At 52.2% G+C, this 21,887-nt stretch overlaps 1 protein-coding gene across 1 annotated transcript in view; it reads left to right on the forward strand.

Moving 5' to 3' along the window:
* The first annotated feature begins 1,087 nt into the window (after positions 1 to 1,087).
* Positions 1,088 to 21,887, forward strand: part of LOC129626527 (maestro heat-like repeat family member 5) — a 58,749-nt gene continuing 37,949 nt past the window's right edge. Inside the window, 9 exon segments of the mRNA XM_055545648.1 lie at positions 1,088 to 1,167; positions 6,416 to 6,597; positions 7,839 to 7,984; positions 8,596 to 8,724; positions 11,002 to 11,161; positions 12,624 to 12,676; positions 20,100 to 20,207; positions 20,489 to 20,605; positions 21,393 to 21,512. Coding sequence (XP_055401623.1) covers positions 1,088 to 1,167; positions 6,416 to 6,597; positions 7,839 to 7,984; positions 8,596 to 8,724; positions 11,002 to 11,161; positions 12,624 to 12,676; positions 20,100 to 20,207; positions 20,489 to 20,605; positions 21,393 to 21,512 — 1,095 coding nt within the window.

Raw genomic sequence — 21,887 nt, forward strand, 5'->3', positions numbered from 1 at the left:
TGGTGCGGCTGCCCACCGAGTCGGACAGCCATGCTGTGTTGGGCACCCATCTCTTACCAAGCCCCTTTCGGGGAAAAGTGATTTAAGTCTCAGAACCAGCTGGGGAGGGGGCATCATCAGCCCCTGTTTCTAAAGAGGTCACAGCCTCGGAAAGGTCACCTGCCCGGCAGAGCCAGAGAGGCGGGGCTGACCCCCGGAGCAGCTGCAACACCCCCAAGGCCTCGCGGTAGGCAGTTCTTATCTGTTGACTCTAGCTTCCTGCACACGGCCAGGGTCCCACACGTGTGTGTCTCCAGGACGCAGGGGCTGCAGGCACAGCGCGGCTGCGAGGACTCCTCGAGATCAGGGCCAGCTGGGCTGGGGGTGGGCCGCCCACCAGCAGGTCCAGACACCAACCGTCCGCTGCCTGAGGCCTCCTCGCCCCTCCACACGGGAGGACCCTGGGGCCTCTGGCAGCGGAGTCTGCTGACAAGCATCCCTGTTGGGAGCCCTGGTCTGTCTTCGGGACCCAGCTCCCCTGTAGCCATGCAATTGGACTAGGGGACGACGAGCAGGCAGCCCACTGCGGACCTGCCCAGAGGGCTTCCACTGGGAGGCCATTCAGTCCCAGCTCTGCCGCTTCCGGCACTGAACACACAGTAAGTTACCCGTCGCTGTGGAACATACAACCGCAGACTCGGGGACTTAAGACCATGCGTTTACTGCCTTGCAGCCGCTTAGGTCGGGAATCCAGGCGGGCTTTAGCTGGGCCTCCTGCCTCAGGGGGTCTCCAGGGTGCAGCAGCGTGTCAGCCAGATCCACAGGTGTCCAGAAGGAGACAACTAAGAACCAGAGGTGGAGGGGCATGCTGAGGGCATAGGTGTACACGTGCACGCGCGCGCACACACACTCACACATGGGCTGTGCCCAGGACACAGTGTTCGATTCCACAGCCCTGTCTTTGGCAAGGTGCCGTGGGTGCTGCAAGCATTGTGACCTCAGGGGTGAGGTCAGGGCTGGCTGGGGCGGGGGAGGGGCAGCCCAGAGATAGAGCTGCTCGGCCGGGCATGAGGAGAGAGTGGGCAGCACCTCCAGACTGCACCCCAACATGGACGCGCAGCATTCAGAAAAGCCACACAGCCACGCCAGCACAGACAGGACCTCCTCAGCCAGGTCCCAGAACCCCAGGTCAGCCCAGTACCGGGCAGGGGCCCCCTGCAGGGCAGGGCAGCAAGGGGTGGACCCCCAGAGCCTGGGCCCAGGACGGAGGGGTCCTACAGCATGCCAGCAGCCCCCTGGAGTGGGAGTTGGGGGTGGACACTGACCTCACAGCCCTCAATGTGGTGGAGAGGAGGGTGGGGGGCGGCAGGGTGGGGCGATTGGGTGCAGGGAGAGAGGGGGTCTCGAGTTCCAGCATGGCCTTTGCCGTCACATCGCCTATAGCTGCCGATGCTTGTGGGGACCAGTGGTGTGAGATGGAGTGGACGGATGGACAGACAGTGGGCATGCTGTCCCTCTGCTGCCCGGAACCTCAACCTCGTCGAGAGGGCGCAGCAGCCTGTTTCCTAAGAGACTTGAGGGATATGCACAAAGGGGAGGTCCTCTGTGGCCTTTGTGGCCCGGGGTCCCCTGCGCCCCAGGTGGGCACAAGGGCAGCTCCGTCTCCTGAGTCCAGCGGCAGGTTGGAAGCTGGAGGGCAGCCTCCCTCTCTGGGTCCCCAGGCCCATGGTGTTCTGCGTGGGGACTGGGGCACGTCGGCTCTCCAGGCTGTCCCTGAGGGGGTTCCCAGGTGAGGTTCTTGCCTGTGCTTCTGGGGTCGTGTCTGTCCCCGAGGGAGCTGCCCAGCCTGCCTCGGAACGCAGCTCTTCTGTTCTGCACCGTCGCTTCTGCCCGCGTGCTCAGGCCGGTCTCCCCTCTGCCGCGTCCCGCCTCACGTCTAGGGCGAGAAAACGCTCCCCCTGCAGCTGTCTGCTAACTGCGTTCCTATTCTCCTGTCTTTTAAAATACACTCAGTCCTGGTCGCCGCGGGACTGGGAGGCGGGTTTGGGGTGAGACACAGATCTCGCTGGTAGCTGTGGTCAACCCTGACCAACCAAGGCCCCTCCAGGGTGCAGGAGGGGCCAGGCTCGGTGTGAAAGGCTGAGCCCTCCGGGAGCAGCATGGGAGTGGCTGGTTTTCTGAGAGGCCATAGGAAGGAGGGGGCTTCCCAGGTGGCCCTGGTGGGTAAAGAACCCACCTGCCGATGGAGGAGACTTAAGAGATTCGATCCCTGGGTCAGGAAAATCTCCTGGAAGAGGGCATGGCAACCCACTCCAGTATTCTTGCCTGGAGAATTGCATGGACAGAGGAGCCTGGAGGGCTGCAGTCAATAGGGTCACAGAGAGTCAGCCACGACTGAGAGACTGAGTATGCACGTAGGAAGGGGGGCCTTCCAGGAGGGGCGGTGTGTGTACTGAGCCCCAGTGGTCACATCCCTGGGATGCAAGCTTTGGAGTCGGAGCCGGTCTGAACAGATGCTGTCCTGCAGAGGCTGTGTGTCCTGGGATGGGTCGCTGAGCCTCTTCTGTGTCTCAGCGCCTCGTGGGGTTGGTGTGAGGACACGGCAGACAGGATCAAGCTCCTGACACAAGCCCATCCTCGTTGGCAGCGGTGTGAGGTGGGTGGTGGGGTGAAGTACAGCCCGGGAGAATCCCCCGCTGACCACACAGTCACTGGTCCCCAGAGAGGCAGATGGTGGGGAGGGGCAGAGGGAACTCAGGCTGGACGTGGCCAGGGAAGGGGAAGACCCCCATGCTCCAGGCAGGAAAGCCAGCTGGGAGGGGAGCTGAAGGTAGCAGCTCCAGGTGGACGGGAGGACGGTCCCGCTGTCCAGGGCTGACCTTGGCTCCTCCCAGGAGCACACCCCCAGCAGCATCCACTCACTCGGTCAGTCACTGGGCCTTCGCCCAGGGCCTTCCCTGGGACATGTGGGGGACCCAGAGAGAGATAGCCAGCACACCTCCAGGGGGACTGGGAAGGAAAAGGCCCAGGGGTTGGTCAGTGGAGCCGCCAGGGTTCCTGTGAGTTCAGCAGGAGCCAAGGAGGGCCATCAGTCATCAGGGAGCCAGGGGACACACCCCTTACTCTAGGATGCGCTGACCGTGGCGAGCAGGCTGAAGGCAACTTCACGTGGCCCCAACAAGGGGTCGAGGAGGACGGGGAGGGGGAGGACACACGCTCTGGGCAGACAGGAGAGCAGAGGCCCAAGGTCAGCCGGAAGGGCTCGGGCAGCTGACGCGGTGCAGAGGCTGCAGAGGACAGACCGCCAGGATCCCAGTGAGCTGGAAGGGCTGGACCCAGAAGAGCCTAGCGGGGCTGATGGCTGCTCTGGACACATCACTCTACCGTTCTTTCCACAAACGTTTGCTGAGTCCCTGCGAGGAGTGCCAGGCACGGTTCCAGGTGTTGGGGACACAGCTGGAAACAAGACATGAAGAGCCCTCTCTCCTGGCTTGCATTCCGGTGGGGGAGACAGCAATAAACACCAGACCTGGCCCAGAGAATCATACAGTGTTACAAGCTGGAAAGGGGGGTGGGAGGAAATCGACCGGTCAGGGAGTGGAGAGTGCGGGGCGAGGGTCAGAGTTTAAAGAAGCTCATCGAGAAAAATACAACTGAGCAAAGAAGTGAAGGGGGGTGAGGGGCTGAGCTGAGCAGCGCTCTGGAGGGAGGGTTTCACCAAATGGGAACAGCCAGTGCAAAGGTCCTGAGGTAGAAGTGTGTCCGGCAGGTTCAGAAGTAGCGGGAGCCCTCTGCACCTAGGGTGGGTGGAGTGAGCAAGAAAAAGCCAGAAAAAGGGACTTCCCTGGTGCTCCAGAAGTTAAGACTCTGAGCTTCCACTGCAGGGGGCATGGGCTCGATCCCTGGTTGAGGAAATAAGATCCTGAAAGCCCCAAAGATCCTGCATGCCTCGGGGCATGGCCAAAAAGTGAAAAGTAAATAAATATTTAAGAAAAAAGAAATAGTAGAAGGAAATGAGATGGGGGGTCATTTTTGTTCTTATTTCTTTTGTTCTTGGTTTGTTTTTTCTTAGCTATGTTGTTGTTCAATAGCTAAAGTATTTCTTATTTAAATACAGTAAAATTCACCCTTGTTAGTGTCCAGTTCTACAAGTTTTTTCTTAATTAATTTAATTTTCTAGGGGCCATAGTGCACAGCATGTGGGATCTTAGTTCCCTGACCAGGGATCGAACCTGCGCCCCCTGCAGTGGAAGTCCCAGTTCTAGACTGGGACTCATCCAGTGTCCCAAACTCTTACAGAGGTGCAGCCACGACCACACACAAGCTATGAAACGGCTCCATCCCCCCTGCAAATTCCCCGTGCCCCTTCTTGTAATCAATCCTCCAGCAACCCCGCTATCCCCAGAAACCACTGATCTGTTTTCTGCCTGTATAGTTTCACCTTTTCAGAATGTCACAAAAATGGGACAAGGCCACACGTCGCTTTGGGGGTCTGGTTTCTTTCACACAGCGTAACACACGTAAGCCGCCTCCATGTGGCCTCCTTCGTCAGTCACTCCTCTCGTTACCGCTAAGTAGTATTTCTGTGGGTCCTGAAATAAAATGCAGTTTTTGGTGCATTCACCAGTCGAAGGACATTTGGATTTTTTCTGTTTGGGGTTATTATCAAGCCACGGTAAACATCTGTGTACAGATTCTTGTGTGACGTTGTCATTTCACTTCGGTAAATGCCTAGGAGTAGAACAGCCGAGTTGGATGGTGAATGTAGGTTTCGCTTTCTAAGAAAGTACCAAACTACCCTCTATGCTGGCTGTACCATTTTGCATTTCCGCAGGCAATGATGGAAACTCTAGTTACTCTGTCTTCTCACCAGCACTTGGTATTTTCTGGTTTTTCTTTTCTCCATTCTAGTAGATGTATATTGATATCCCACTGGGGTTTTAATTTGTTTCCCCCCTGGGGAATGGTGTGGAGCAGTTTTTATGGGCTTATTTGCCATCTGTTTTTCTCCTTTAGTGGAATGTCATTTGAATCTTTTTACCTGTATTTTCTTAGGTTGGTTGTGTTTTGTTCGTAAGGTATTTGTATATTTCAAGCATAGTTTTTTATCACCTATGTGATTTGCAAATTACTCCTCCAAGTCCAAAGCTTATCTTTTCATTTGTTGTAGCTGTCTTTCAAAAAGCAGAAATTCTTAATTTTGGTGAACTTATGTGCCAATTTTTTATTTTATGGATGGTGCCTTTGGTGTCACATACGGGACTGCTTTGTGCAACTCAGGATCACAGAGATTTACTCCTACATGTTCTTCTAGAAGTTTTAGAATTTTAGGTTTTACTTTAAGTCTGTGATCAATTTTGAGTTAATTTATGTTTGTGAAAGAAAGTTAAAGTGATGTCGCTCAGTCGTGTCCGACTCTTTGCGATCCCATGGACTGTAGTCTACCAGGCTTCTCTGTCCATGGGATTTTCCAGGCAAGTGTACTGGAGTGGATTGCCATTTCCTTCTCCAGGGGACCTTCCTGACCCAGGGATCGAACCCAGGTCTCCTGCATTGCAGGCAGATTCTTTACCCTCTGAGACACTAGGGAAGCCCTAACCCTATGTTTATAGTGAGATAAATTTATGTTTGTAGTGAGATATAAATTGGGGTTTATTTTTTACATGTGTTTATCCAGTTATTGCAGCACCATTTATTGAATAGACTATCCTTTCTTAATTGAATTACTTTTGTTGCACCTTTACCATAATACATGGGGGTCTTTTTCTAGACTCTATAGTTTGCTTTATATTTGTTTGTATTTCTGTGCTTTCATCAATATCACACTGCATTGATTACTGTAACTTTATTATAAACCTCCAAATCAGCAATATCAGTGCTCCAATTCCTCTCTCAAAGTTATTTGGCTATCTTCATTCCTTTACTTTTCCATATAAATTTTAGAAACAATTTGTTGGCTACTACAAAAAAAATGCTTCTGGGATTTTGATGAAAATTGCATTGAATATTTAGATAAATTTAGAGAAAATAGACAACAATATTGAGTCTTCCAATCTGTGAACATGGTGCGTTGCTCCATTTATTAAAGTCTTTATTTCTTTCAACAGTATTTTATATTTTACAGTATATAGATCTTACAATTATTTGATACATTTATACCTAAACATCTCATGATTTTCAGTGCTATTGTTTATAGTACCTTTTTATTTTAATTCGCAGTTCATTGCTGGTACCTAGAAACGTGACTAATTTTTTTACGCTGACTTTATATTTGCCAACTTGCCGAATTCACTTTTTCGTTCTGGTAGGGTGTTTTTTAGATTCTTTGGAATTTTCTAGTTAGATAATACCATCCTCTTGGCCTCTCCAGCACCTCTTTCAGTAAACACATGGGGCCATTCAGATGCATACACCCAAGGCCCCTTTTCCCTTTCAGAATCTCCTCCCACATCTCTGAATTCACAAAGAACCAGTCCTACATGACGGTACCTCAGAATTCTGCCCATGGGGACAGACAGAGGCACCCCACCACCATCCTGCTCTGCAAGTCACAGAGCAGCCAGGCCGCCCTGATGCCCAAGGAGCACACGGCGTTCATCGAGGAAGCCTACAATGCAGGTGACCCCCGGCCCCGGGACTCGGTTCCAGCAGACCCCATCAGTCCCTCCACCTGAGGAAGTCCCGGGAACGAGGGCCAGAGCAAGCCCACCCTCCAGGACCTTGGGGTGTTAAGAGGCGTGGATCTGGTGCAGCTTTCAGCAGTGCCTCCTGCACATCCTTTTTGGCCTCCTCACACCTCCTGAGACACCATCGGAAGCCCCAAATGCCCTCTCTCAGCCCTTCCCTCCACCCTCATCCAACACCTTTCACACCCTAGAACCTCAACTCACACCTGGCCCTCTCACTGGAATGCTTTCCCCCTCCTTCAAAGGATGACCTGCCTTCATCCTTGTAGGCAAAGCTAAAATGCCACCCTCTCTGGCAAGCCAGTCCTGACTGCCTCTCCGTCTTAGGATTTATCATCCCTCCACTCTCTGTGTGCCTAGGGCCTTTTAGACAACTTCCCCACAGAACTCAAGTCCACCGATACTGGGTAGGGCTCTCCTGGGCTGGAGGCTCCTTCAGAACAGAGCCGGGCCCTGACTCCCCTTGGAGCCACGCACACAGTCTTACAATAAAGGAACACCACTGAATGTTGGGTGACTGGATGGAGGATGAAGCGGTGAGGAAAGAACAGATGGAGGGATGGAGGGATGAATGCTTAATCTATCAACAGATAAATTAAGGGTGGGTGGATGGGTAGATGAATTTTTAAATGGGTGAATGGTGAGTAGATGGATGGATAGATGGATTTAGGAATGGAAGGTCGGATGGACCCAAGGTGGATAGATGGATAAATTTATTCATGGATGGACTGATGAATGAGCATAAGGATGAGCAGGCAGGTGGGTGGACCGGTGGATTGATGGATAGAAAGACATGGATAAATGGGTGCATGGACAGATCGACGGACACATGGATGATAGACGGACACATGGATGATAGACGAATGGGTAAATGGATGGGTGAAAAGGAGTGAACCGATGAATGGAACGAGTACTGCACGAGCGAGCGAGAATGCATTCCCTGCTTGCTTTCTTGCTTCTGATCTTCCCTTGAACCTCAGAAGGACGGGCAGAGCAGTTAGGAGCCCCAGGATCGCCCAGTGTGTCCCAGCCCCGCCCCGCCCCTGCCCGCCCCGCCCCGTCCCACCCCGCCCCTGCCCGCCCAGCCCCTCCCCACCCCCTCCCCTGCCCGCCCAGCCCTGCAGGTGCACAGTGGCCCCCACGGCACACCCACCCTCACTCCTTCTGCCTCAGCCATCTGCTTCAAGCTGCTCCGGGACCTCAGTGGTTCAGACTCCCTCCACCTGAGGTACATCATCAAGAAAATCAAGAGCATGGCGCACGGGGCCCCCAATCTGGTGCTAGAAACCATCCACGACTACTTTGTAAACAACCAGCAGGTGGGAGCTGTTAGGGCTCTTCAGGGCGGGCATGGGGAGGGGAGGGCAGGGCTAGACCCAAAGCGGGTTCAGACCTTGGTTCCTCCGGACAGCAGAGCCATGATTTGGGGCAAGTCAGTCTCCCCATGTGTCCAGCGAGCCAGCAGGGGGTGGGTGGAAAGTAGACCAACATGTGTGGACCATCCTCTGAACAGTCTCTCTATAGACTATCATGATTCTCAGAGATGAGAACGCTGAAACTTAGAGGAGGGAAGTAATTTGCCTAAAGTCACAGGGGAGGGATGATTGGGTGGATGATTAGGGTTAAGCTCTATCTGGATTTTTTAATGAATGGATAGATAAAAGAATAAATGGATGAACTGGTAGAATGCTCTTTAGACCCCCTGGTAGTTCCCTGAGGATGGAGACAAGTGTTTATTCATCTGTCTCTGCAGAACCTAGCTCAGGGCTGTTCACAACGGTGTTGCTGCATGGATGGCCAAATGTGTCCACTATGCTATCTCCTCGCTGGCCTCTTTACGCACCGCCCCCTAACTGCTGCTCCCACGGTGACTCCCCACTTAATCAGACCCAACTTGTCCCTGAGCCTGTGTCCACCCTGCCATCCACAGATCTCCACTCGGCACAAGTTCCAGCTCTTCCACGTCCTAGGGGCAGTCATTGGAGCCAGTGAGTCCCTGGAGGAGACCTGGGAGAAGTCCTTCATGCAGCTGGCCCTGGAGAACATGACCAAGTCCACGGTGAGTCTCCCCCACCACCCACCCCCAGTAAATAGGCCATTCCACAAAGGCTTCTGAGGTGCAGGCAGCTGCCCGGGGGACCCAAAGAATGCTGGGAATGCCCAGCCTTGTGGCTGACCAAGCGATCTGCCCATTTTCTCATTTTCTTACCACCAGCCCCTTCAGAGGAACAGCCTCATGCACTCACTTTACAGCAGAGAAAGGTGAGTCTATGAGAGTTCTTGGCTGGCCTGTGCGTCCCACCCATTCCCCAGGCAGTACCTCAGCCCTTGGCTGCCTGGCTCTGGGTCCCCGCCTATTGAAGACCACAGGCTTGGACCTGGACCGCACATCCTCCAGCAGGTGGGGGCAGGCGCTTCTCTGGGTGCACAAGCTGGTCCAGGACTCACAGGGAGAGCAAGTGCCTCCTGGCGCCTCCATCCTGCATGACGCCCAGCACATGCCTGACTCCATTTTAGCCTCTGCTGGGTGGTCCTGCATCCTTTCAGTCCAGCTGCTTGGGTCCTTTGCTTCTGGAAGACGCTTCCCTGATTCCCCAGGACATCGTCCCCTGTGTTGCTCTGTACTAGGCTTCAGGAACACCTAACTCTCAGACCCAGAGCTCTCCATAGTTCCCCATACTCTCATCCCACCTCTCTCTTTCCACCTCTCTGTCCTTCATTCTCCTCTCTGAGGAGCCATCATCTTCCAAATCTTTGACTGCATTTTCTATGCATATCCATGAGCCTTTAACTTTCAAGAGATCTTGGTCTTTATCCTCAGAAAGTTCCCATTTCATCCTGTTAATGGCTTCACAGATACAGTGTCTTCTCTTATCTCTCAGGATATTAAAGGGACTGTTTTGCTTCCAGTTTTCTCTCTCTGTTTGGCCTCTATTTCCTCTGAGTAGCTTTTCTCTGGGTTTCATCAGGTTTGTGGTTGTGGCTATGGTTTTGATCCCTCCCATATCCGTGGCCTTCTCTGTGTGGCCATCTGCCTGTGCTTAGGAGCTGCTGAGGTGCTCTGGGCACACAGGTGGGTGATGAGATTGGGGGTCCACCACAGAGTTACGAGGTGAGCCCTCTACTGTCCTCCACGTGTCCCCTGTCCCCATATCAGCACCTCAGTGACGTTCCTCTCGGGCCATCCAGATCTCCCAGGGAAGACCTGATCTGGGGCTCGGCCCCGCGCAGCAGAGTGGAGAACCTGACCCAGGAAGTGTCTGTCCCCTGCACTCACAGGCCTGGCCTCCCCCGCCAGAGACCCTCAGCCTGGCCTCTCCAGAGACCCTGTGGGTGTGCAGGGTGGGGATCTGGGCGTTTGACTACTTTGCACACACTCCGCCCTCTCCCCGGCCTCCCTAGCTGTAAGCATCTGGGAGACACACGCCCCAGGATTTCTACCAGACCATGTGTGGTGTCGGTGGAGGCCGGTTCTCAGCTTGCCCTACCGCCAGCTTAGCGCTCAGCCCAGTTACCTCACCCAGAGGGGCGGCTATCACCCTCGGTAAAAACCTCCTAAATGTAGAGTACTTGAGGTCTTTTCTTGAAAGAGCAAAATCAGATTCAACCCACCATCTTAACAAGAATCCCTCATAGTCACCCTTTCAACAAATCATAAATGATATAACGAGTTCACATGATGATTCAGACAGCACTGAGGAAAGCCCTGGGTGTGGCAACACAGCGCCGGACAGTCTGAGGCTGCCCCTCGAGTAGAGCGTGGTGGGCCTGGCTGGGGTGCAGGGAGGGCGAGGGGGCTGGGCCTCTGCCCCCGAGACGCTGACACTGACTCCTCGGGCCAGAGCTCTCGGGACCGAAGCAGAGACTCTGTTTCTGAATCCCTGGTGGTTAAGACTCCAAGGCTGTGATGTTGTCCTAAGCTCTCAGGAGTTCCGGAAAGAGGTGACATCGAGTAGAGCCTTCAGGATGCATGTCTAGAGCGTAGGTGCTGGAACAAGCTTTCAAAATGGACTAGCGTTTGGATAGACAGGACGAGTGGACACTGTGTTCCAGGTGGGAGACACAGCATATGTGCAAAGGCTCAGCAGCAGGGATAATGACGATGGGTTTCTGGACCAGGAAGAGGCCCAGGGATGTGGACATTCACGTGTGATCCTGAGCCCTGGGAACGAGCCTCACCTTCACCCGCCCGCTCTGCGTGTCGGGCTTCCTCAGCCTCAGTTTTCCATCCAAAACCTGGGTTGACAGTAGCTGTCTTGCCCACCAAAGCAGACCCTGTATGTGAGATGTGAAGGCTCCATCTGACCACCCACTCTTCCTTTCCGCCCCCGCCCAGGAGCTGGAGGAGGCCTACCAGGACGCGGCCAGCAGCGTGCTGGTGGCCATCTGCAGGCACTCCTGGCAGGTGGTGGCCCAGCACCTGGAGGCTGAGGTCCTGTCGGGCATCTTCCCGCACCGCAGTCTCTTCTACGTGATGGGCATCATGACCTCTGATGGTATGTCCTGCCCTCGGGGCCTGGGCCCAGCCACCCTCTGTCCTCAGGCTAGCAGGGGGCGGGGCAGGCTGTGAAGAGAGCACGAGGGGGCCGGCAGGGCTGCTGACCTGCGGGACATACTCGGGACTGAGCATCAGCTGCACAACAGGGAAGCCAGCCAGACGGCCCCAAGCTGCGGCCCGGACACCCCCACAGCATCTGTGCTGCCCGTCCTGACGAGGCCACGCTCCTGCCCTCGGCATTTCAGCTGCCCGCCTGGACACAACCAGGGCGGAGCAAGGAGGTTCCAGGAGGAAGGGCTGCCCTGCCGTGGTCCGTAGGTTCCCGGCAGACAGACAGGCCGAGCTCACAGAGACTGTGCAACAGGCCTGGGCACCCAGCTGCACGTTGCAGGCCCGGGAGGTCCATATTTCTGTGCCTCCTCCATAGCTGCTGCCTCTGAGCCACTGGAAGGGCCACCTTGGATAGTGGGGGGTCTCTGAGGACCCCTGGGGAGGACTCATGGAGGGAGGTCTTACCAGGATGAGGCTCAGCTAACACTCTCTGAGTTCCTCTCGTGTGCCCGGCTCTGCCATCACGAGCTCACAGCCTCACCAGGGAGGCAAACTCCACCTCTCATTCATTCATTCACAAGCATGAGCTGAGCTCACTGCTGCCCAGCTGTGGGGGTACTTCTGCCCTGGTGGCCATCAGGGAGGACTTCCCAGAGGAGGCAGCCAACTCTGAGCCATGCCTTGCATGCCAGGAGTAGGGGTTTGAGGAGGAAATGGTGTGAGCACACCCCGGGGCCTTAGGGAGGAGCTAGTCAACAGCCTCAGCTCGAGGGTTGAGGTCAGGGGGAGAAATGGGTGTGGCGGTTCTGCTGTCTCCAGGGTGACCCAGAGGGGAGGCCTCAGAGGCTGCACTTGGGAAGAAGCCTGGGAGGAGGCAGGCCTCAGCTTGGCTCGGCTTTGCACCCCTCCCCTGGAGCTGACAGGCTGGGTGGAGGTCCCTCTGTGCCTCGGGTCACCTCTGAGATCCCCCCAGAGCATTCCCTGAAGTGGCCCCTCTTTCTGAGGTTGGGTTTCCAAAGCTCCATAAAGGCTTTCCAGCCCCCCAGTGTGGCCTTCCCTGGGCCTTGTTTTCCCACGGTTGAGGAGACCCAAGCACGTCCCAGGGGACCATGCCCAGAGGGAGCCCTCTATACCACTGTCTGAGCCTGAGGCCCAGAGAGTGAAGTTAACCCACCTGAGGTCACACAGGATGGATGGCAGGACCACGACTCCAGCCCAGCGCTTTGGACACCCAAGTCCAGCTCACCATCCTTGGAGCTCACCTCCCCCAAGGAGCCAGACAAACACAGGACAATGTAGTCCTGACTCAGTCATGTCCAAGGGATGGGGGAGATGGAGCCCAAGCCCAGCCCCAGCCGTGGACACAGGAGCTGGCCTCCAGTGACCACCACCTCCACTCTCTCCCTCAGAGACTCTCTTCAAGGAGGGAGAGAAGGCTGGCTGGGAAGAGCAGCTGGCCAAGGTAGGGAGGGAGCCCAGCCACGGGGGCCTTCTGCAGGGATGATGGGGGGCGAGGGTGGGCACCCACTCAGCCCTGGGAGGGTGGAGGAGGCTCAGGATGGGAGGCGGAGGGCGGGCAAGGCTGGTACCGAGGAGCAGCAGGGTCCCTGGGGGTCAGGACGTGAACTTGTCTCTAGACACCTGGCACAGAGCAAGTGTCCAACGCACACAAGGCCCTTCCCGCCCGCCCTGGGGCCTGGGTCCATGGCTGAGGGGCCCAGAGAGGATGTGGAGGCCAGACGGGAGAGCAGAGGGGCGAGGAGGAGGGCGGTGGGGACTGAAGTTGTCACAGCGAGGACGGGTGTCACGCTGCTCCCACTCCAACCACACACCACGTGGCTGGGAGAAGGGACGTTGGGCCCTGGCAGGCCTGGATTCAAGTCCAGATTCAGCCAACCACAGCTGTGTGTCCTGGGTGACCTACTTTGCCTCTCTATACCTTATTTCCTTCTCTATCAAATGGGGGTGAAAGTGCCAACCTCCAGTGCTCGCTGTGAAATGACAGGAAATAATCTACATGGTGCCTGGCACTGTGCGTGACAGACAGGAAGCCCTCACTCACTGCATTAGTTATTATTATCATATAGTAGCAGCAGAACAGTTGTAATTAAATAGCATTTAGTGGAAATAACACCGCTAGCAGCAGCAATACAGGTAATTAATAGAAAAATAAAGACAGAAAATCACTAAGTACATAGAAGACTTCAACAACATAATTAACCAAATTGATCTAATTGACGTTCTTTTCAAATGTAAATGGAACATTCACCAAGACAGATCGCTTGCTGGGCCATATATCAGGTTTCAATAAATTTAAAAGGACTGAAATCAAACGGAGCACATTCTCTGCCCAGAATGTCAATTAGAGATCAATACCAAAAATATGTCTGGAGAAATTCCAAATATTTGGAAATTAGACAACACTCTTTTAAGTAACCCACAAGCCATAGAAGAAATCACAAGGAAAATTAGAAAATATTTTGAAATGAATGGTAAAGAAAGCACAATATGAAAATTTGAAAATTTTGGGGACTCAACAAAAAACAATGCTTAGAAGAAAATTATATTTGTAATGCCCATATTAGAAAAGAAAAAAGATAAAATCTATTATCTAAACTCCATTTTAAGGAGCCATTCCCCAAAGTGCAAATTAAGCCCAAAGTAGAAGAAAGAAAATAATAAAAAGTAGAGGAAAAATCAAATTTTTTTAAATGGACAAACAATAGAGAGTGAATAAAACCAAAAGTGGGTTTTTCAAAAATATTAATAAAATGATAAGCTCTTTGATAAGCTGATCAAGAAAATAAAAAATATTCATTATCAGTAAAGATGGAATATCACTGAACAACCTTTAAACATCTGGAGAATGTTTGGGTAATAAAATATGATTCCAATAAATTAGGCAATTTAGACTGAATAAACAAATTCCCTAGAAAACACAAACCACAGAACTGACAAGAGAAGAAACAGAGGATCTGAGTAGCCCTGGATAAAAGAAATTGGAATCATATTTTATAAACCTTCCCACAGGCTTTGCTGGTTAATTCTATCACAAGTTAAAGTGTCAGTTGCTCAGTCATGTCTGACTCTTTGGGACCCCACGGACTGTAGCCTGCCAGGCTCCTCTGTCCACGGGATTCTCCAGGCAAGAATACTGAAGTCGGTTGCCATTCCCTTCTCCAGAGCATCTTCCCAACCCAGGGATTCAACCTGGGTCTCCTGCTTTGCCGACAGATTCTCTACCGTCTGAGCCACCAGGGAAGCCCATCACAACTTAATGCAGAAATAATACCAACTCTGTCCAAATTCTCTCAGAAAATAGAGGAAAAAGGAACACTCTTGAAACCATCTGATGGGGCCAGCACAACTCCAACACCAAAGCTGGAAGAAAACATTACAAGAAAGCTACAGACCAATATCTTTTATGAGGATGAACTCAAAAATATTTAGCAAAAGATTAGCAAGAAAAATCGGCCTTTTTGTTCACCTGCCTGGAATCTCTCGCATCCCAGCCCTTTGGGGTTTTTACAGAGACCTTGTTAATAGGTGTGATTCACCAAACCGCTGACGGCTGATAATGAAAGTCCACCTGTCACCCTCTCTGAAGGTGCAGAGGTGGGTCAGAGTTCCAACCGTCGATCCAGGATGGGTTCTCCTGGCAACTCGCCCTCATCCTAGGTGGAGAGCCAGGGGCTTTCCAGAAGTGGAACCAGGCTTCTTGTGAACAACAAAAGACCTTCACTGCTCTCATCACTTAGGAAAGGGTTTCATAAGCTCTGTGCCAGAAGATGAAGACCACATGTATATTTTTATCATAAGTCCCAGCGTCACATTGAGGAAGGCCCTTCACAGAGCAGGAGTAGGAGGGAATGATCATCTGTGGAAGCCCTGCCACTCACGCACCTAATGATGAGTGAGTGACACCTTCCCACTGAGATCAGAATGAGGCAAAGAGGCCCACGGTCTCCACTTCTGGTCAACATTGCACTGAAGTCCTAACCAGGGCAGTAAGCTAAGAGACAGGCAAAAACAGATGTACAGATTACAGTGGAAAATGAAAAACTTTCTTTGCAGACAACATAATTGCATACACAGAAAATCTCAGTTTTTTAAATTCTGGAACTATTAATTACTAATAATTGAATTTAGCAAGATCTCAGGATATAGAATCAATATGCAAATGTCAACTGCATTTCTGTGTACTAACAATAAACAATTGGAAAATAAACTTCTAAAAAACTATGATGCAGTCACATTTAAAACATGAAAGACTCAGACAAATTTAACAAAATATGGGCAAGATCTTTACAAAACACTGCAAAAAGAAATTAAATAAAACCTAAATAAATGCAGATAAATGATCATGGATAACAAGAGTCAATAATGTTAAGATGTCAATTCTAAAAATTGATTTGTGTATTGCTAGTGTGATGCCAACCAACTTCATTATAGAATTAAATAAAATCTATAATTTAAAATTTTATATGGAAATTTCAAAAGACCTAGAATAGCCAGAACAATCTTAAAAAAGAGCATAATTACAAGAATTACACTAGCTGACTTCAAGATTTCCTATATAGCTACAATCAACAAGATAGTGAGAATTGACAGAGATAGAAACACCAACATAAAACCACACTTACGTGATCGATTACTTTTTTTTTAATGGTACCAAAGCAATTCAATAGGGAAGGTCTTTTGAACGAATGGTTCTGCAACAATCACCTATCTGGGGGGTAAAAAGGAACTTTAATGCCTGCCTCGAACCATTCGCAAAATTTAATTTGAGATGGGTCCAAGGCCTAAATATTAAAAAACAAAAAAGCTTCTTGAGGAAAACACAGGAGACAATCTTACCTTTATCTTGGGGCAGGTTAATATTTCTTGGAACCCAGAAATCACTCAGCATAAAAAATTTTTTAAATGGATGAATTGGATTCCATCTGAATTAAAGCTTCTGCTCATCCCACAATACTATGAGGAAAGTGAAAAAGGGGAAATCAGAGACACAAAGAAAATATTCACGAGACATATCTCTGACAAGAGATTGTATCCAGAATAAGTGAAGAACTCTTCCAAAAATCAGGGAGAAAAGACAAACAGCCCAACTGCAAAAGTGAACAGAAGATTTAAGTAGGCATGTCACAGAGGAAGGCAGATGAATGACCAAAAGCCAAAGACACAACGGTCAGCATCTTGAATCCTCAGGGAAATGTCAGCTAACATCCGGGAGCAGCCTCTACCCACCCACGGACAGACCTCATAGGAGAAAGAAAGGCTCAGCCAAATGCTGGTGGGGAAGTGCCCGCTGCGGGTGGGATGGGGAAACCTGCTTGGAAAAATGGCATTTTCTTATACAGTTAGGACTTGGGAGTTCTACTTTTAGGTACTAACCCCAGAGGCACGAAACACTCGTACACGAAATTACGCACAGAAGCATGTTCCCAGCAGCCTTATTCCTAAGAGCCTCAGACCAGGAACAACCTGTACTAGGCAGACTCATCCCCTCCCAAAGACCTGAAATCAATTACTTACTCACCCACCGAGGAAAATGGAGGAAGGAGAGCGAGTTACACTGAAGCTGAGCAGCAGAAATAGAGGCGTCAACTTGAAGAAGCGTGCAACAGCACGGCGAATCTCAAACACACACTGAGGGAAAAAACACCAGACACAGGGCTTCCCCGGTGGGTCCGGTGGTTAAGAATGGCCTCGCAATGCAAGGGACATTGGTTTGATCCCTGGTCCGGGAAGATTCCACATGCCCAGGAGCAACTAATCCCAAGCGCCACAATTACTGAGACTCCTCTCTGGAGCCGGCGAGCCGTAGCTATAGAGTGAAGCCCAAGCTCCTAGAGCCCAAGCCCTGCAAGCAGAGAAGCCACTGCAGTGAGAAGCCCGTGAGCCACAATTAAGAGGAGCCCTCAGCTAGAGAAAGCCCGCTCGCAGCGGCAAAGACCACAGCCAAAAAATGAGTCAACACGTCTCTTTAAGAAACATCAGACACAGAAAAGCACACACCACGTGATTCCAGTCGTACGAAATTCTAAAAGAGGCAAAATTAACCTTATGGCAGGCAAACTAAATCAAACCGGCCTTGTGGGGATGGAGATTAACTAGGAGTGAGCATGAGAGAGCTTTCTGGGGCAGTCAGAAATGGTCCAGATATTGACGGACCGACAAAGGTCCGTCTAGTCAAAGCTATGGTTTTTCCAGTAGTCATGTATGGATGTGAGAGATGGACCATAAAGCTGAGCGCGGAAGAATTGAATCTTTTGAACTGTGGTGTTGGAGAAGACTCCTGAGAGTCCCTTGGATTGCAGGGAGAGCCAACAAGTCCATCCTAAAGGAAATCAGTCCTGGATATTCATGGGAAGGACTGATGCTGAAGCTGAAGCTTCAATACTTTGGCCACCTGATCCGAAGAACTGACTCATTGGAAAAGACCCTGATGCTGGGCAAGATTGAAGGCAGGAGGAGAAGGGGGCAACAGAGGATGAGATGGTTGGATGGCATGACATTTAGTTCATGTCCATCGATGACTCGATGGACATGACTTTGAATAAGCTCCGGGAGTTGGTGATGGACAGGGAACCCTGGCATGCTGCAGTCCACAGGGTCACAAAGAGTCGGACCGAACTGAGCGACTGAACTGAACTGAGACATACGTACGTTTGTCAAAATTCATTGCACTACACACTGATGATACACGTGTCTCACTGTACGTTAAATAGACCTCAATATTAAAATATTTTCCAAGCAAGAGTACTGGAGTGGGTGCCATTGCCTTCTCCAATTAAAATATTTAAAGCTTTAAAGAAAATTTTGGAAACAGATGTGTTTCAAATTTCAAAATATTTCAAAATATAAAAAGAAATATGGGGCCCGCCTTATATATTCTGTAAACATTCTTAGCAGGGTCTAGGACTGATGCAGAATCAGATAGATGACTATCTCTGCTACAGAAACATGCAGAATTCACACTAATTCCCATAAATAGTGTTGTAGCAGTTTGGGCTCCGCTTTGGCCACCAAATGCTGGTACATGATGCCATGAAAAAAAGAGACACTGAAGGTTTGGGGGAGGGGACAGAAGCCCCTGGTGCTTCTGGAGAAATTAGGAGCTTCCGGGAGGCTGGGGTTCCCTGGGCATTCAGCAGACACCTGTCCTGTGGGCATATGGGAGAGCCACCCAGGTCTTGCTGCACCCTAGCAAATGGACCAGATGTGGGGCACGACTGAGGCAGACAGGTTCCTCTGGATTCTGCCCTGGTGTGCATGCATGCTAAATTGCTTCAGTCATGTATCTGACTCTCTGCAACCCTATGGACTGTAGCCCATCAACATCCTCTGTCCATGGGATTCTCCAGGCAAGAAGGTGTAGGTTGCCATGCCCTTCTCCAGGGGATCTTCCCAACCCAGGGATCAAACCCGCATCTCATGCTTCCTGCATTGGTGGGCTGGTTCTCTACCACCAGCACCACCTGGGAAGCCCTGGTGGAGTGGAGATGACCAATGTGCAGTGAAAGCATTAGTCACTCAGTCACGTCCCACTCTTTGCGACCCCATGGACTGTAGCCGCCAGGCTCCTCTGTCCATAGGAATTTCCAGGCAAGAGTACTGGAGTGGGTAGTCATTCCCTTCTCTAGGGGATCTTCCCAACCCAGGGATAGAGCTCAGGTCTTCTGCATTGTAGGCAGATTCTTTACCATCTGAGCCAAAAGGGAAGCCCTAGGCTAGAGCAGTTTCCACTTCCAGGTCCAAGGGTGCATCACCAGAGGGGGTGCAGACAGTCCTGCCTGCAGAGGGCGCCCTCGTCTCCGAGTATGGCCCTGCCACTGCTCCTTTAGGGTAGATCCCCAGAAACGGAATTAATTGGGGAAATGGATGCATATAAACTATAAATTTTAGTTACCATTGCCCAAACCTGCACTTCAACGTGATCCAATCACCTCCAAAATGTGCTTTTACTATTTCTCAATCTTGGCCAAAATGATACAACATCTTAATTTCCATTTCTTAAATATTAGTAAGGTTGAGTTTATATATCTCCATTTTTAAGTGGATTGTCATCTTTTTCTTATTGGTTTTAAAAAGTGCTCTTTATCAATGATATTAACTCTTGGCAACAGATCACAGAAAGAAAAAAAAACTACTGTGTCTTTCAACTTAATTTATGGTGATTTGGCTAAACAAACTTCTTGAAATGCTTATCTTCACATTTACCAATCCTTTCTTCTTTTAAGGTATTTGTGTTGGGAGCATAATTAGAAGGAGTCTCTCCATCAGAAAAAAATCTTAGGATCAAAATCTTAGACGACTTGTATTGTGGAAACCAGGAACACTGAAAATAGAGAGGCTGTGTATTTATCATCATAAAATGATGCAGTGTTAGAGCTTTTAGGACTTTATGTTTAGAAGGGACTTCTCATTCATGTATTTGATCATTGGTTCATTCATTCCTTCATTCAAAAATACTAAGAGTGTCAACTACTTGTCGGGCACTGTTTTAGGTACTGGGGAGACATCCATGGGCATACAAGACCAACCTTGCCCCCAGGCACCCACACTCTGGTGCAGCCACCTTGAGGGGACACGCCACTGGGCCTCTCTGACAGCCGAGCCCCGGCCCAGCCCTGGGGACATGGTCAGGCTCCTGGTTTCCAGCCCCTCCTTGAGAATCTCCAGCGAGGGGCAGCTTGAAGAATGAGTTTCTTGTCCCCAACAGTGAGCAAACAAGTCAGAGAGCAGGCTCTAGAGCCTCAGGAGAGGGAAGCAGGGAGGAGGACGCGGAGTCAGGACCCCAAGCAGTTACGGGCGGGCCAGGCTGGGGAGACTCATAGGGTGGAGACAGAGACCCTCTACCCACCCACCCCGTCTGCTCACAGATGGCCATCAAGTCGGTGCCGTTTCTGAACACGGAAGGGTGGTCCAAGGAGTTGCTGGGGGCACTCACCAGACCCGACCGGACACAGCAGGAGCAGCCCCCGGAGAAGGTGGGCCACCCCCACCCCTGGTGCGCACCGCACAGGCCCAGGGGCTCTGCCCATGGGCCCACGCCCAGCGCAAGCCCCAGGCCCCCGAAAGGAACAGAGGGCGGGGGCCAGGCGGTAGGACTTGCAGCCACACCCTTGATGCTTCACCACCAGGCCAGGGATTGCTGGTCACAAAGCAGAGGGGTGAGGGGGCCTACACGGGGGAAGTGGCAGCCTGCCCAGTGGACAGGGGTGCAGAGAGGGGGTTCAGGCTCAAGACAGGAAGCTGAACGCTTCCCCAGGCCTTCCTGTTCATCTACTATGGGCTGATGCTTCAAGCCGAAGAGAACGGCACCAACGTCAGGACACACCTGAAAACCCTGCTGGAAACGTCCCACCAGTGGCCCAAGCAGAGAGAGGTAAGGCTATGGCGGCCACTCAGTGCCAAGTGTCTGACCCTGACCACAAGATTAGCCTGAGCCTGGCCACACTCTAGGCCCTGACCTGAGCCCTGACCCTTGTCCCACTGAGCTGTGACCTGAGCCCTGACCCTGGTCCCACTCTGAGCCCTGACCTGGTCACACTCTGAGAGCCCTGACCCTGGTCACATGCTGAATCCTGACCCTGGTCACACTCAGAGCCCTGACCCTGGTCACACTTTGAGCCCTGACCCTGGTCACACTCAGAGCCCTGACTCTGGTCACACTTTGAGCCCTGACCCTGATCACAGGATTAGCCTGAGCCTGGCCACACTCCAAGCCCTGACCTGAGCCCTGACCCTGGTCACACTCTGAGCCCTGACCCTGGTCCCACTCTGAGCCCTGACCCCGGTCCCACTCTGAGCCCTGACCCTGGTCCCACTCCAAGCCCATCACAGCTGTGTCCTCTTCTTTGTCACCTGGACCCTCATTCCACACTCTGGTGCAGGGCTTGAGACCTGGGGGTGGGGAGGCAGCAGTAGCAGGGCTCCACAGAGTCACCTCTCCCCCCACCCTACCCTCGCCTCCAACCCCCATAAAGAGACGCCCCATAATGCTCGGCTCAAATGTGCGTGTCCTCCCAGCCTGGTGGCAGGCAGGTGCCCTGTGCCCTCTGATAAATTCCCTCCCTTCCTGGGCCTCAGTTTCCACACACCCAGGTGAGGGGTAGGCCGGATCCTACCAGCCCACGTCAATGAGCCCTGCCCCCCGCCCCCTGCCCCCACAGGGCATCGCACTCACCGTGGGGCTGGCCGCTGCCCGCCACCTGGACCACGTCTGGGCTGTCCTGGAGCAGTTTGGCCGGAGCACGCCCATCAGGTGGAGTCTGAACAGCTTCTCCCCCAAGGTGCTGGCTCTCTGGCGGCCAGAGGCCTGGACTGCAGACAGGGATGCTGGGCCTCCGTGGGGTGGGGGCTCCTGGGGCCGATTAGGGGGAAAGGCTGTGGGCCATGGCCCCCGGCCTCCGCCCACCTCTGCAGCAGCGGTGTGGCTCCTGCGCCGCACTTTCCCCCTCCTCGATGGTGCTCCCTCTTTCCCACCGGGCTGCAGGGAGCCCAGCTGTGAGGCCAACACGGGACAGCTGCCGCGTGGCTGCCTGCCTGCTGCGTGGTAGTTAGTGGCTCTTTGATCCTGGGCCACGTCCAAAGCAGGAGATAAGGGCCCGAGGCCAGCCCCGGGGAGCTCCCAAGGCGGAAGCAGTGGCAGCGGCCCCAGGAGGCGA

This window comes from Bubalus kerabau, chromosome 14 (assembly GCF_029407905.1).
Source record: "Bubalus kerabau isolate K-KA32 ecotype Philippines breed swamp buffalo chromosome 14, PCC_UOA_SB_1v2, whole genome shotgun sequence".
Classification (NCBI taxonomy): Eukaryota; Metazoa; Chordata; class Mammalia; order Artiodactyla; family Bovidae; genus Bubalus; species Bubalus kerabau.